Source organism: Pseudochaenichthys georgianus, chromosome 4 (genome assembly GCF_902827115.2).
Source record: "Pseudochaenichthys georgianus chromosome 4, fPseGeo1.2, whole genome shotgun sequence".
Lineage (NCBI taxonomy): Eukaryota > Metazoa > Chordata > Actinopteri > Perciformes > Channichthyidae > Pseudochaenichthys > Pseudochaenichthys georgianus.
Window position 1 is genome coordinate 19,681,732 of NC_047506.1, and position 16,311 is coordinate 19,698,042.

General features: G+C 44.3%; 1 protein-coding gene and 1 long non-coding RNA gene across 6 annotated transcripts in view; one reads left to right on the forward strand and one right to left on the reverse strand.

The window, feature by feature from the left end:
- Positions 1 to 1,065, reverse strand: part of LOC139433711 (uncharacterized) — a 56,696-nt gene extending 55,631 nt beyond the window's left edge. The window contains exon 1 of the long non-coding RNA XR_011643101.1: positions 786 to 1,065. This is a non-coding gene — a long non-coding RNA (uncharacterized lncRNA). The remainder of the gene's footprint in view (positions 1 to 785) is intronic.
- The window catches only part of LOC117445653 (interferon-induced protein 44-like), a 55,974-nt gene extending 46,687 nt beyond the window's left edge, over positions 1 to 9,287 (forward strand). For 2 of the 5 annotated variants that reach the window (XM_071202912.1, XM_071202911.1), the window contains exons 3-9: positions 4,482 to 4,636; positions 4,832 to 4,883; positions 5,081 to 5,276; positions 7,042 to 7,194; positions 7,737 to 7,908; positions 8,300 to 8,400; positions 8,955 to 9,287. In XM_071202912.1, coding sequence (XP_071059013.1) covers positions 4,482 to 4,636; positions 4,832 to 4,883; positions 5,081 to 5,276; positions 7,042 to 7,194; positions 7,737 to 7,908; positions 8,300 to 8,400; positions 8,955 to 9,155 — 1,030 coding nt within the window. In that variant the 3' untranslated portion in view covers positions 9,156 to 9,287. Of the gene's footprint in view, positions 1 to 1,130; positions 1,594 to 4,136; positions 4,186 to 4,481; positions 4,637 to 4,831; positions 4,884 to 5,080; positions 5,277 to 7,041; positions 7,195 to 7,736; positions 7,909 to 8,299; positions 8,401 to 8,954 lie in introns of those variants that run through there. The other 3 variants (XM_034081426.2, XM_034081428.2, XM_071202910.1) reach the window with 3 other exon arrangements.
- Positions 9,288 to 16,311: the final 7,024 nt, after the last annotated feature.

Consider the following 16,311-nt stretch of genomic DNA (forward strand, 5'->3'; position numbering starts at 1 on the left):
GGAGTGATTCAACAACAACACAAAGACATTGACATATCTGAGAAGTGATCAGGACGAACAGAAAGAGGAAAAGGAAAAGAGAGTACACTGAAGAGCTAATAAATAGGTTACACAGTATAGAATACCACATACAGTCCGCCCTCCCATGCCACCCTGGCATGACCTCTTGCCCCCCCCATGTAAAATGTTCTAGAACCACCACTGTGCTATATACATTATTATCACTCTTTCACTCTGAGACTCATAAGGCAGTAGGCCACTAGATGTGGTAATATTACCATATTTTATTGGAAAACATCTCTGAAACTCTGAAAAAGTCATATTGCTAGTTTACCATAAAAGGCCAAATCGACCGGTTGGTTGAGCATATTTTCCAAAAAATAATTACACCCTTGTTAAAACTTTTTTTGTGCATCAAGTTATTTAAATATGTTCAGTTAGTGCTCTGAAACTAAAATATGTCAAAATTGATATAGTTAGCTGCTCTGACCCTTCCTCTGAAAGTGGAGAGGACACTGAGGATTCTTCACTGGGGCGAGGCGGGGTCTGTTGTTCCCTCAGCCACCAGAAAACAGCTCCAGCTGCAGTACCCCGGGAAGCCCTCTTCGGAGTAAAAACCCTCCAAGATTTCTCGCCGTCCACTTCCCCGGTAGCCTGTGCCAGCTAACAGATGATTGTTTGTATTGCCTTGAGACTATCATAGTTAACGTTTTCTAATCACACTTCATTTCAAGACACCGGAATTGTTTTGAATGTTAAACAAATAAAACTTGAAAAGCACTTACTCGTTTCAGGACCCTGCAGTCTCCGGGGCTGCAGCTAAATGCTACTCAACCATAGATTGTATACTCAACTAGGGACTAGGCCCAGATCCTTTTTGGTGTGTAGTGGGAGATGTAGTTCATTGCGCGGTTTCACACCAAAATGTTACTTCACAGTTTTACGACACATTTTTATTTTTTTGATTTTTAAATTGACAAACATCATATGTAATTCGTGGCACCATTCAAACGGGATGGAAAGATAATCGTTCTCTCCCCATTGACTTCAATACATAATTTATCCGAAATAAGGTCCCATGGAGGCTGAGCGAATTGCAAACCACGCCCCGTAAAACTCCGAAAAGTTTTATAAAGCCGCCATTTTATTTGTTCGCATAAGCCCAGCGCACCAACGGAGAGATGGCAACTCGAAAGAAATCATGGGAACGGTGGGGTGATGAGGAGGTGTCGGCGCTTCTGTCGATTTGTTCGGAAGACGAGACCCAGCAGCTTCGACTGAAGCCAGGCCACAACTCCAAAGTTTACGAGCGTTATTCGGTAAAGTTACGCGAACTGGGAATCTTCCACGACGCAAGCGCATGCCGGGACAAAATGAAGAAACTGAAGCAGGACTACAAAAAAACAAAGGACCATAACAACAAGTGGGGTAACGACCAAAAGAGTAGCAAATGGTACGATCGCTTGGATGCTCTGCTCGGCCACAGACCTGCATTCTCCGGCACAGCATCGACTACCGATTCGGGCACGCTGGTGTGGGAGGCCGCTGAAACGAAGGATTCAGTGGCCTGTGAATTGTACGACGACGACGAAGGTAAAATAAACGACATGCACACTGGCGAGGTTTTAATCTGCACAATACTGGTCTCAGATGTACTTTTATTTGCTCAGTAGATTGAGCTAGCCGTGCTAGGCTGAACTGGCTATCACTGTTAGCAGGCCCCGAGCTGGCTAATAACAATACAGATAGGGACGAGCGGGAAAGACACTTATTGTTGTTTTTATTTTCGGTGGAACCATGAAAAACGAGAATTGCCTCAGGAATGCCAAGTTTGTTTCTATGAGTATGGTCAAGTGGAGACCACATCCATAAAACTAGTCAAGTTATGACCCTACAGTCCGTGCAGCCTGAGGTCCAGTGAGGTACTTTTCCCTTTGAAGATCTGGAAAGATTCACCAAAAAACAAACTAGTTTTTTAGTGACCAAATAAACGGCAATGTTCAGATCAATTACTTATTTATGTTTTTAAATAAAGATGAATGTATTCTTGTATTAATATCACTATATCCATAATACGTTATAGTCATAGTCTCTGTTAATTGTGGCTGTCTTTTCAAAACTAAAATGGTCCTGACGTCCTTTACAGTGGACATACTGTGACTTTTAAATAAAATAAAAAATTCTAAATTGCCAGAGGTTCTTTTTTTTTAGCCCTAAATAGGTAGGAAAATAAAGAAGACTGGGGGAAAAAAATTTCTCGGTTCCCAGGAGGATACATATGTAGACTGTAACAACGATTAAGATTGGCGTAATTATCAAAAACATGTTTTACTTAATCCAGTACAGAAAAATCAGTCTTATCAAATCTTGAGATACTCATTATTAGCCGCGTTCACACTGCGGTACTTTTCCCACAAAGGTTCATGCGAATTTAGTTCATGCGAACTCTTTAGAAAAAGTCCCTGGGGGTGGATTAGGCAAATGAAGCCGCTGACGTCACTTCTTCTGCTTTGGGTTTACTGGCAGGCCGCAACCCACTTCACGGCGTATACTGCCGGCCAGAAGTCCCCGGAGTTGGGGACTGGCTTCAGTAGAAGCTGCTGGGAGTCCCAGCAGCTTCTACTGAAGCCTTCCGAGTAAATCGCCAGAACGCCGACACCTCCTCATCTCCACCGCTCCCATGTTTTATTTTGGGTTGCCATAAATTAGTCTCTCTGCGTTTCTGCGCTGGGCTAATGCTAATGCGAGGATAATAAAATGGCGGCTTCACAACACTTTTTGGGAGTTTTACGGGGCGTGGTTTGCAATTCCCCCAGCCAATCAGGAATATAGCTCTTTTCTCAAAAAAGAGCCGCTCGAAAGTCCCTGTTTTCTAGCAGGGACTTTCGAGGGGGTAAAAAGGTTCGCATGAACTACTTTTAGTACCGGCTCTTTTTGGTGTGAACGCGATCATGAACTAAGTTCGCATGAACCTTTGTGGGAAAAGTACCGCAGTGTGAACGCGGCTATAGGGAGGAGAGAAGATGGAAAATCAGAGAGGAAAGGAGGTAGGTTAACGTAACCTTCTCTCATGCTTTCTTTCACTCATCCATTTATATGGCTTAACAACAGATTTTCCCCCACATTAAATTAACTAAATAGTTTGAAGTATATTAATAATTGAGCTAACAGGACTGTTTACAAAGATGTTGATGACCTGCCAGATTACTTTAAAAATGGTGGTATGGAGTATGTGATAGCAAAGCATTGGTTTTCAAATAACGTGCATACAAGTTACCTGTAGAGAAAACAATGATCAGACAGGAACTTGCAACACCACATGTTATAAGGCACATATTGGGGCCTGCACTTTGAGAAAGGAAGTCGGATTCTATGTAAAAGTCAGCGTCCCGTCTTGTTTTAGGATTAATGTCATGTGTCAAATCTTTCCGACACATTTTCCCTTTTGCAATGTTTAACTTTTATTGAGTTAAAAAAACTTTCTTTCAGTAGTGTAGTTGAAATTTCATCCCTAAACTCAACGTGACCAAATGTTTTAGTAAACTTACTTCAATGCTTTGTCCATTCAAACAATGCTCCTTTTTTTAGATCACATTTTAGGTCACATATATTTTACTTGCTTATATATGTGATCGAAATCAGTCACATGAGTTGCATACACACTGCTGGAAAGAGGAGATTCCTAGCTTTCTAATGATATCAGGATTGTTGTTGTACTCCAAATATTAAGCAAAATGTCACATTTATATAATGACTGTCATCATTTTGAGAAAAAGGCCATCAAAGTTTCCTCTTCTCTGGAATCCATCGATCTGATTGATTATTAGTGGCTAATAAATGACCAAAGTAGTACGGAGGGAACATGTTTTCGTTTGCATTACTGGTCTGGGGGAAGGTCGTTTGTGTATTGTGTTTGTTTCCAGGGGAAACACCGGCTGTTGTTAAGTTAGTCCGTTCTCCGTTTGTAATTATGCCTTTACAAGCTTCAAAGTTGTATTTATCATTTGCATTTGCCAAAACAAGTGTAATATTCTGAAAGCCAAGACTTTGTTTATTTGAAATCAGATGAAAACAAACTGTCCCAGACCCTGTCGTGTTATCTATGATTACTATACGCCTTTACTTCATATTTTCAGCGGGAGGGAGGGGAAGCGGCGCTGCAGAAGAGCCGAGTGCGATTGAGAGGTGCCTGTCTTCTTCCCTTTACAAGCTTCAAAAATGTATTTATCGTGTGATTTTGGCAATAAAAGTGTCATATTCTTAAAGCCAAGACTTTGTTTAATTAAAATCAAACAAAACACCCGAACTCCGAAAAACTAGTTTTTTTTTACACAAATCCACGTTTATTTTGAAATGAGCCGTTGCGACTTCCGACTGATTTCGATAGAGCAGGTAACTTTTTAGGTCACATATATGTTTTCCAGTGGTTCTTTGTTTAATCTTTTCTTTTAAACTGATGCATGTGATTTTTTCCTCATCAGACCAGTTGGCTTCTCATTTGGTTTGGCCCAAGCTGTTAAAGATCCAACTCCTGCAGCTTTTGCAATTGCAGAGGACATCATAAGTCCTTTCACCCTTTGTTCAAACGTCAGTTCAACGGAGAAAGAAAAGAACACACCTACATATACGTTTCCTGGTAAGCTGCTAAACAGTTTCACACGAAGAAAGAATGATATAAAACTGTGTTCCAGTTTTCCCAAAAGTTTAATGCATGCTTCAAGACGCTCCATGCAAACACCTTACATATTGTGAGCAGAAGTGTCATTAGTGAGTATTCTGTAACCCTAACTTGAACCGGGTGGAGACTTGTCAACTTTTAAACTCTCCTCAGCACCTCAACCTAAGTTGGAATATCAATGGAGAGAAATGGAGTGGACAGAAGAGTGAGTAAAACATTCAAAATCATCATGTTTCCAACTATTTCAATTACTTGCAGTCGTGATAGATCTGGTCATTTAGAGCGAGAAGAATTGAAACCCTATCAACATATTACCTTTATTCCTTTAACTTGTGTTCACAGACACTTATCTTTTCAAATGATTCTGAACCGCAAGTATGTCTTCAATATTTTCGAATCTAGGCAAAAGGTGAGTCTGATGAAGACCATCAGCTCCTACAGGCCGAGCTGTCACGAGGGGACTCAGGCTCGAGTTCTCCTCCTGGGTCCGGTCGGTTCTGGAAAGTCCAGCTTCATCAGTTCAGTCCAGTCTGTGTTTAATGGAAGAGTCACCAACCGGGCCATGGTGGGCACCTCTTCCACCAGCTTCACCAAGAAGGTACAAGTGGCGCAATAACTGAGTGGGAACAAAAGAGTTGAAATTCATTGTTGCGTTTCTCAAATTAAGGAAGTATTGAAAAGAGAGCCTCATCTGGCCTTTTTGGAAAGGCACTGAATAGCTAGTAAATTCAAGCGGTATATACACTATCCACAAAAAAAAATGAAAAAAAGCCCAACACCGTTCAAAGAGACATCTGTAGTCAAAGTATTGTCAGTCATTTCCCATTGTTAAATAAAAGACAAATGTTATCTCCAATTCATCAACACTCTTATATTCAATACCAGTTTCAAGTTTGTTTGTAAAACATTATGAATTAGCAAAAGGAATTAAACGTTAGACAGTCATCTTTACTCAAAGTCCAATTACTAGCTTTCCTGAAGATTTCAATTTCATGGAATTTGTCTGTAAGAGTTTGCCTGGATGTCATAAAGTTGGCCATGATAAGTCCAATTATTACGTATTAGATTTAAATATAGATTAGGACAGACAATATGCGCACACACAAATACATTTATGAAAGGTGAGCATAAATGTCCAGGGCTCAAAGCTAACTTTTAAAAGTGGTTGCCAGGCTGGCAACCAGGCATCAGCTTTTGGCTTTTTAGTCACCTTATATTTTAAATAATTAAGATACTATACAGTTATACATCAACTTAATAATGAACATGGGACACCATTTTTTTTTCAAATGCTTTACATTAAGTAATTAACACAATTATTTGAAACTAAACTGGTAGTAAACTTGTCCACCCCCAATTGCTGGTATACAAAATACCAGCAGTGCAGCTGTTGTCATGTTCTTCACAGATCCCTCACTAATGAATTGAGCAAGTCACTAGTTTCTTCATCATCTGTTGTCTCCCTTTCAAATGTGGGTTTCTTGACCTTTGTACTGATCTCCCACCATAGATCCATTGGCCCTTCAGGATCGAAGTCTTGGATTGGCCAGACTAATACATTTCTAATGTTAAATAAATGAAAACCATTCACAGTTAAGAATTAGATATTAATTATTAATGCTGTAAATTACCTTTTTAATATGTCTAACTATATTTAAAATGTGTTACCTTTTTATAGAAGTGATTATATTTGTATGCCAATATTGTCCTATGGTAAAGTTTCGTTTTGTACTTTTATTTTGGTAGTAATAAGATCCTTATTTTTAAGGAACTTTTACCGGAAATGAATGGAACAGAGCAGAATGTACACATATATATTTCGCCTCCCAAGACTTTACACATTTCCTCTTTGCTTTCGTTCGGGTTTACCTTGCCCTTTATCAGTTGAATCACTTTGAACATTCGTTTGAGATGTTGACGGGTTGTCCGCACTTTTTACCCCACAGTCAAACAACTTAATTTGCTTCACCATTTTTTGTAAACACGGCGCACCGCGCATGCGAGTAAACTTGCATCGCTTTCTGGCTCCGTAATCACACCAATGCACGTGAAACTTAAGTATCAGGTTCCGACTGGTCACAGCAATAATTACATATCACTCTTAATACAACAAATAATTAAAATGTAGCTGTTTGCTGTTCTTATTTCTTTATGTTAAAAACTGGTTGCCACTGATGGCAACCAAAGGCCAAGAAGTGGTTGACATTTTTTCTGAATGGTGGTCCAGTGGCAACCGTTACTGTCGAGCCCTGATGTCTCAAATGTGTTCATCAGAAGTCACTTTTGATACAAACCTGTTCAGCAGCTTGGATGTTCTCATCTTTTACAACCATCAAATTAACTTTAGTTTCTCTCTGTCTCAGCTGCAGTCCTTCAACATCCATGGTCAGAAAGGAGAGGATCCTACTGGACTGGTGCTGTGTGATATCGTGGGCTTGGGGGGCGGAGAGATGACTGGACTGACCCTCCATGACGTCCTGTCTGTCATTAAAGGTCATGCACCAGAGGGACAAAAAGTAAGCAGGATAAATATGACATGTTCTAGTTCGTAGCTTGCAGCGTTACAAATGACTGTTGTTTGGTAAAGATGAACATTTCTCACTATTTGTACAGACAGACATTCATAATTTCCCAGAGGATACTTCCTTACTCACTTTTATTTTTTATTTATTCATTTATTTAACAGGGACAGTGCACATTAATGAACATTTCTGTAAATGTGCCAGAGTTAGCCAAGAGGCTATTTTTCATATGTAGTCCCTGGACAGATTTTAAAAGTCAACCTAAAACACATTTCATTTGTTGATCATCCGACCTGCGCCACCATGAGGTTAGCAGTTGGGTTCGTAGAGAAGTAACCGACTCCAACCTAAAACCCATGGTTACCGTAATTATTAACAGCCACGTGAATAACAAATCCTGGAACTGAACATGAAGTAGCCCAACACAGACCGTGGTTCAATTTGTATTTGCTTTTGTCTTTGCAAAAACTACGCCAGCATGAGTTTTTTTTTAAGTTTAAAAAAAAAAAATGTAACATCCTCTTTCTCTCTCCTAGTTTAGCCCAGATCAACCAGTGGGGTGTGAGACTGTGGGCTATATAAAGAAGCCAGGTCTCAAAGACAAGATCCATTGTGTTGCCTTTGTGGTAGATGCCTCTAAAATCCGGACCTACCCCAAAGGCCTCGGCACCACCTTCAGGCTGCTCCGAAAGCACATCAGTGACCTGGGTAAGTCAGGGACACATTATCGGTCCAATACAAAGACATTTTCAAACACAGATAAACTACCTTTAAAGACAAAATGGGCTTTGACTTTTAATATGAATGTTGTAGAGCTGTACTTCTGTCCCTCTGTCAGTTCCTGCCGAATCTGGATGTTGTTTTAACGCACTGCTTTGAAGTTTCACTGACCTTTTATGTGTATATTTTGGGGGATTTTGTTGTGGTTACAATTGCTGGGCACTGATGTTCATAATAACTTTGGGCTTGAAACCCTCTTTACAGGATTTACTAAACACCGTTTAAATGTCAACCGTCAGTGATTTCTTTCTCTGCAATGTAACAAATTAAAGCCTTTTTTGTAGTGACATCTTATTGACAGCATTGTATTGTCTGCTAGACATTCACCAGGTGGCCCTGCTGACCCAGATAGACCTAATTTGTCCGGAAACGGCCAAAGATGTCACCCAGGTTTACAAGAGCCGCATCATTCAGGACATGGTAGGTTGAAAAAATATGAAATAGACAAAGTATATCCATTATAGAGGAAGGTGTGATCACCATGCAGACTACAGGTGGGGAAGTTTTACCAAAATGAGTGTGTGACCAGTTTTAGTTTCCTGTGATCTGTAGCATAATGGAACATTTGACTTTGTGGTGCTTGTTTATAAATATGTATCTTTTTTAGGTGCACATCATTAAATTACAAGCTAAAGCAAAGTCACATGACTCACTAGTCACATTAGATTTTTGGACAAAGGGAAAGATCATCATTGATCTGCCATTCAAACATATACATGTAGTTTGGGTACATACATACATTTAAAGTAAGACACGTAAAAAAGCCAAATTACAGCCTGAAACTATTTTAACATTCTTGTTTGGACTTTTTTATTACTTGCCTTGTTTTGATTATTTCCGTCTGGCTTTATAATAATGATATACAAGATGATAACTTTTCTTTATTTTAGCCATTGCATCTTTCTCCGCTTAGAGAATAAAAATACAGATGGGCTGTAAATCTTAGTCATTTGTTTGTGTGTGTGTGTTTGTAGATGAATAAAGCTGGGGATCTGTTGGGTATGTCCACCTCCTACGTTGTCCCGGTGAAGAACTACTCATCAGAGCTGGACCTGAACGTGAACAACGATGTGCTTCTGCTTAGAGCTGTGGACCACATCCTGCAGTATGCTGACCTGTATTTCCAGGACAATGCACCACAACACACAGGGCCAAAGATCGATTTGGGGGTTTAGCATAGAAGCATTTTAAAAATTTCGGAGCAGCATTTCAAAGCTACAAAGTGTAAATGCTACATCTAATAGATCATGTAACATATAACATTCTCATTATGTTTTTCTTTAAATAAAACTGAATATAATCAGTAATGTGTGATGTTTTTATTTGTAAGTATGATCTGTTCTTTAATAAAAGGTAAATGGTCCAGGAACAGCATTGTTTTTGAGTGGCACAGAGTGGGTGTAAGTGAGCTTGCCACGGACAACAGTTGTCCCATACTTTTTCTTTCTGTAGGTAGAAAGGACATTTACAGTGGTTGCCTAACCGTGTTCACAATGGCATCATTAGCATGGTTTAAGACCTAACTGTGAGGTTCAATCATTTTGATTTAGAGAATTGAGAACATTCTGAAAAAAAAATCCAATGACCAAAACATACACTGACCATACAGGCATGCCAACTTGATGCTCTGCTCACAGATGATCATAAACAACTGTTAAGAGGATGGCCTTGTATGTGTGTATATCTTTGTTGTCTTTGTGGGGGTCTGCCCCCAAAAAACGGTTAAGTCCTGAGAAAGTCAAATAAGACTGTCAAACTACACTGCCCAGCCAAAAAAAAGTAACCACCCCATGCATATTTGTCTAGATCAGCCCCTGACCACGAGTGAGCTGTTAAAACGTATTTGAAAATGATTTGGAACCAAACAAAGAGAGAAAATGAATCTGATTACTTTTGCAGTATAAGCCAATGTAAACCGAGGTGTGGCAGACGGGTGTAGTTCTACTTCTTTAGCTGCCTTTACATCGATTTCGACTGATAATGTGCTATGACTTAATTTATAACTGAATGGCTTTGTCAGAGCTATTTAATAATGTACACTGCTGATTTATATTCACCTTCTCCATATTGCTTTTCTTGCATTACGCTTTAATGATTGGAGGTCAATGCTTAAAACGTGTTGAAATGAATTTCAACCACATTCAATGCAAACTGCAAATATTATTTTTTCTTGCTAGATAAAACAACAATGGCCTTTGTATGCTACTCTGATCCAAAGTTAGCTTTTTCCTTACACTATAAACATATATATATCAACCATATATATAAACATATTTGTGTAAGCTCTTTTCAGAAGGTAGAATTTACATTAATGTCTTGATTGATTTCCTGCAATTATGACTAGTTGGATAAAAACAAATCTCTGAGTTTGTTTAAAAACAATCCATCACCTAACAAATATGACGGCAGAGGTTTCAAAAATATTTACAGATTGCCTTTTTATTATTCCATGAGAAACTAGTTTTCCCAACAAGTGCCACAGTTGCATTCAAGGTTCAAGGCTTTTATTGGTCATACGAACATATAGCCGCTACAGTGTAATGATGAAAATCTTAGGTCACAGGCTCCTCCAACAGTGCAACACAATAAAACAGAAAAATAAAAAACAATAGTGCAAGTAAATAGTAAATACAAAAAGAAAAATTGTATTAAAAAAAAGTGCAATAAGAGTCTATATACAAGTTATTGGAATATGATATATTAGATAAATAATAGCCAGATTAATGTTATGGATGTTGTTTCAAAGTTCAGGTGTTGGCCTGTGGGATGAAACGAGGGGTTACGTATGGTAACCCTTGTTGTATAAGCACAGGCGGAGCCCTCTACTGGACTCTATGGGTACTACCTTATCATGCAAGCATTCACCTACTGAGACTTCTATAGACGTAGCCGGCCCCGGCCTGCATGAACGTATAAAAGGAGGCCTCGTCTCCTGACCGTCATCCTACACCTCTCTTCAGCGAGCGGTATAGGACAGACAGTGCCCCGAGTAGAGGGCTCCGCCTGTGCTTATACAACAACGGTAACCGTAACCCCTCGTTATATCTCTCACAGGCCCGATGAATACACGCACTGTCGTCCAACACACCGTTCCACCTCGCTGTCCCTGACCGGCTTTAGCAGCCGCTGCGACTCACTCAGCTCTCCCTCGGTTGTAACCGTGGAGAAGTCCGGGCTGCGGCTGACAGAACAGATGCCCACTGACCCATAGCCCCCCTCCTCATAAGGCTGTTGATGGAGAGGGTGCGCGGACCCCCACGGGGCAGGCTCTCCCCGCCTGTCCGTAGGCGTGTGCAATGCCTTCACAGAGCCAGCTTGCCAGGCGTTTCTTGGACAGAGCTTTCCCAGTCACCCCGCCCCCGAAGCACACAAACAGCTGTTCAGTGCGTCTAAGGGCAGCCGTGCGCTCCACATAACATGCTTGCGCGAACCGGGCAGAGGAGGTGTAACTTAGCTTCCCTGGCCCCACTATGGGGTGGAAGACTAAAACCCTCGACCTGAACGCACTCCTTATGCTCTTGGGCACAAAGGAGGGGTTCGGTCTGAGTGTCGCCCAGCTCCGGTCACCCCAAATCAACAAGCAACTCGGGTGCACCGACAGAGCGGTTAACTCGGACACTCTTTTGGTTGACGTTAAGGCAAGTAGCAATGCTGTCTTCCACGACAGTGCTTTCAGGGAGGAGAGCTCCAGAGGCTCAAATGGTTCTGACCCCCTGTAAAAACCGCAACATCAGTGGCTGAGAAAAGGCTGACCTGCCCTCAAATCCCTCATGGCAGGACGAGATGGCTGCTGTATACACCTTCACCGTAGAATGAGCAAACCCTCTGTCCACCAGTAACTGTAAGAAGGACAAAATAGAGCCCAACTCATAAGATAGGGGCTCTATTCTCCGCTCCTCACACCATCACTGGAATCCCAGCCACTTTGGCCTGTAACAGGCTGTGGTGGATCCCGCTCTAGCTGCCTGGATAGACTGAATAACTCTGTCAGACAATCCACCCTGTCTCAGTCTGTCCCTCTCAGGAGCCAAGCCTGGAGAGGACGGCCCAGAGTGGGTAACGTCCCGATTGCACCTGCCTCTTGAGACATCGCCCCCCAGAACTGGTGAATTGCCCAGGGCTGGCCAACCTTCATCTAGGTCATCTCTGAGTACCACGGTGCCGGTCACCCGTCCCAGTGGAGAACCCCTCCGGAGGTGTTCCGGAGTCCCACAGAACCGGAGGTTGCCCTCCACTGAGTGGGGGATGGTCACCAGACGTCGTTTGTGCCTCTTGGGATCCAAACGCAGGCTGGAGAATCACCTCACACCTCGCCAACACGCCGAGATTATTGGCCGCAGCCGCCATCTGTGCACCGAGCCTGAACATTTTATCTAAATACTCCAGGGTGTTTTGGTCCCGCGGCAGCGGGGGGCAGAGGTTTCTTCCCCTCCGTCCAGCCAGCTGTCTGCGGAAGCAGATGGGCCGCCAGGCTTTCATCGAGGGAGGGCACACCGGGACACGCCGTGTCCGAGCAGCCCTGCACCCTGATGATACCCGTCATGGCATCTACTGGGGCCTTTGTCCTCAGTGGTCGCCGCCACGTCGCCTCCACACACTGTCAGATATCTGGCAACGAGGGAGAGACGAAGGCCGGCTGCGCCGGAAGCACCGGGCTGTAAAACCCTGCCGAAGGTGGCTTACAGGCCTCGGTGGCAGCGGTGGGGGGAGCGGTAAGCCTACACGCTCCGCCGCCAGGGTCATCACTGCCGGGAAGTCCAGATGCGCAGACCTGATTGCTGGACCCTCCTGGCCGCCGGAACCGAAGGCGTCCACCCCTGGGAGGGTGAACTCAAATGGCACCTCATAGTGATCGTCCATGTCGACCACCTCGAGGTCCGGATCCTCCACCTGCGGGCCAAGCTTCCTCCTGAAATGCTCGCCACGATGCCGGCGGTTTAGCTGCGGGATCGTGTGGCAAGCATTACAGGCCGGCGACTTGCCTAGGCCCTCCTCTGCGTGGTTCGGCCCCAGGCTGGAAGCACTGGCGGTGCGGGTCAGCCCCTGCAATCAGGCCAGGGCATGTCGGGCAGTTTCGGTGCTCTAGGAGTGGTTCCATTTTAAATTTTTCGATTCTCTTTCTCTCACACATCTTTGCTCAGTATCACTTCCGCTCGCTGAAGAGAAAGGGATGACGGTCAGGAGGCGAGAACCAAACCAAAAAACAACAACATTACTTATCCATGACTGAATGAGTGACCTGTATGACTCATATCATTATGTCACTGATATATATCTATTCAGGGCCAGCCCCGACCAATTTGCTGCCCTCGGTAAGATTTTAGCTGGTGCAAAAAGGGGCGAAGGCCACAGCGGGCGAACTCAGGGGGCCGGGCACGAGGGCGAAAGCCGCTGGGGAACTCAGGACGGGACAGCTCCGGAGGACGACGTACGCCGCAATGGGACCCCTCCAGTGTTAGCTGGATCGCCGGAGCACTGGGATCAGGAGCTGGTGGGACCCCTGGCGGGACAGGCGTAGACGGGACCCCCGACGGAGCAAGGGCTGGTGTCGACAGGACCCCCTGCGTAGCACGTGTCAGCGGGACCCCCAATAGGACAGGAAATGGTGTTGGCAGGAAATAATAATAATTAATAATAATTCCTTGCATTTATTATAGCGCTTTTTCAGTGCTCAAAGCGCTTTACAGATACACACATTACACATATTTTTTATACATGCAATGGTCACTGTGGACAATACCCACAGGAGCAAGTTCAGGTGAAGTGTCTTGCCCAAGGACACAACGGCTTTACAGACGCAGCAGCAGCGGGTTTCGCCCCTTGATCTGATGATCATTGCACAGCACACTGCGCCACACCGTCCATCTTCACGCCTCGAAGTCATCGAGGCGCTTTTACAAGTACACATTGATATCATACATGTACTGTGGACAATACCCACAATCCGGAGGAGCAGGTGTCGGCGGAACCCCCAACAGGACAGGATATGGTGTTGGCAGGAAACCCGGCGGAGCACGTGTTGGCGGAACCTCCAACAGGACAGGATATGGTGTTGGCAGGAAACCTGGCGGTGCAGGTTTCGGCGGAACCCCCAACAGGACAGGACATGGAGTTGGCAGGACCCTCAGCGGAACCCCCAACGACACTGGACATGGAGTTGGCAGGACCCTCAGTGGAACCCCCAACGACACAGGACATGGAGTTGGCAGGACCCTCAGCGGAACCCCCAACGACACAGGACATGGAGTTGGCAGGACCCCCGACGAAACAGGTGTCAGCTGGACCCCCAACGGCACAGGACATTGGGTTGGCAGGACCCCCGGCAAGACAGGTGTCGACTGGACCTCCAACGGCACAGGACATAGGGTTGGCAGGACCCCCGGCAGAACAGTAGTCGGCGGGACCCCCAACAAAACAGGACATGGGGTTGGCAGGACCCCTCGGCAGAACAGTAGTCAGCAGGACCCCCAACGGGACAGGACATGGAGTTGGCAGGACCCCCGACGAAACAGGTGTCGGCTTGACCCCCAACAGCAGAGGACATAGGGTTGGCAGGACCCCCGGCGGAACAGTAGTCGGCGGGACCCCAAACGGAACAGGACACAAAGTTGGCAGGACCCCCAGCGGAACCCCCAACGGACCAGGACATTGGGTTGGCAGGACCCCCAGCAGAAGAGTAGTAGGATTTTTTCTCGTCGGTCAAATGTCCGAACAGAATTTATTTTACCGAACAAATTTGAAACTTACCGGTCATGTTTCAATAATAATAATAAGAATTGTGTAGCAGAGTTTCCGTTAGCAGGTAATTACCAGACTAGGACCGGATATGCTGATGTTTAAAAAAAATTATATTGCTTCAGTTTATAATCGTAACAGATCGAAAAATTCAGATTCATTTTTCAATAAATGATTCGACAAACAACATAATTATTACATTCAAAGAAACTACTTGTAGTAGATGAAGTACATTATTCAAAAGTTTACATTAAAGGTGGGAAGTTTGAGAAACCGGCTCGAGATACACTTTTCGTTATATTCCATGGAATGCTCTTAACATCCCGATAGCAATGAATATCTGATGTGCTTTGACAAAAACTCCATACAAAAATGTCATCTGTGGAAGCCGTAGTACTGTAAAAAGCACGACCAATCATTTTCGCCGGCCCGGCTAAAATAACTGGATGGCCTTCCATCTGTGCACAAACTTATCTCGTGCCCTCATTGGTCATGTGCACGTTCGTGTGTGTTGGAGGAGGGGCTCTGTAAGGAAGTGGCAGATTTGTTCCGGTTGTGTATTTTCAAATTCGAGCACACTCGAGCTGGTTTCTCCAAAATTACCTACCCCACCTTTAACTTTGAATAATAACACGGGAGAAACGGATCCTCTCTTTTCCCCTCTCCCTCTCTCTCTCTCTCTCTCTCCTGACAGCCCGTCAGTTTCTCATGCAGCGCGCTAAACAATGGGCGGGGCTTCAGGTGATTATGGAGCAGCTGATCTGATCTCTCTCTCTCTCGTCCGGTTACACTTCACTCGCGTTTATGTCCATATCGATCAGATCCAGCTCTCCTGATCGGCCTTTATAGAGAGCACAGATCAAACTATTAAGAGTGAATATCAGCCGATAATGATCGGCGGCCAATCGATCGGAGCATCGGACATTTTGACCGGCAGGTTTTGAATTTACCGGTTTTTATTCAATTTTACCAGCTAAAAACCGGTAATTACCGGCTAACGGAAACCCTGGACAGGACATAGAGTTGGCAGGACCCCCGGCAGAACAGTAGTCGGCGGTACCCCCAACGGCACAGGGCATTGAGTAGGGACTTGAGCAGGGACTAGAGAAGGGACTTGAGCAGGGACTGGAGAGCGGACTCGAGATGGGACTGGAGATGGGACTCGAGAGGGGACTCGAGAGGGGACCTGAAAGGAGACTCGAGAGGGAACTAAAGAGGGGACTCGAGAGGGGACTCGAGAAGAGACTCGAGAGGGGACTCGAGAAGAGACTCGAGAGGGGACCCGAGAAGAGACTCGAGAGGGGACTCGAGAGAGGGCTTGAGAGGGGACTCGAGAGAGGGCTTGAGAGGGGACTCGAGAGGTGGCTTGAGAGGGGACTCGAGAGGTGGCTTGAGAGGGGACTCGAGAGGTGACACATTAAGAACGATATTCAGTGATAATTCGGGCAACAATAGCTGATTTTAAGGATTTATTCGAGCGGATCACAGTTTAACACAGCTGAAGACTTCTCCACGCTGCTTTCAAACTGTGAGTAAAGAACGTGTGCTTCACTTGGAGTCTGTCTGAAGGTGTACACAGGTCTCAGGTGGACTTGG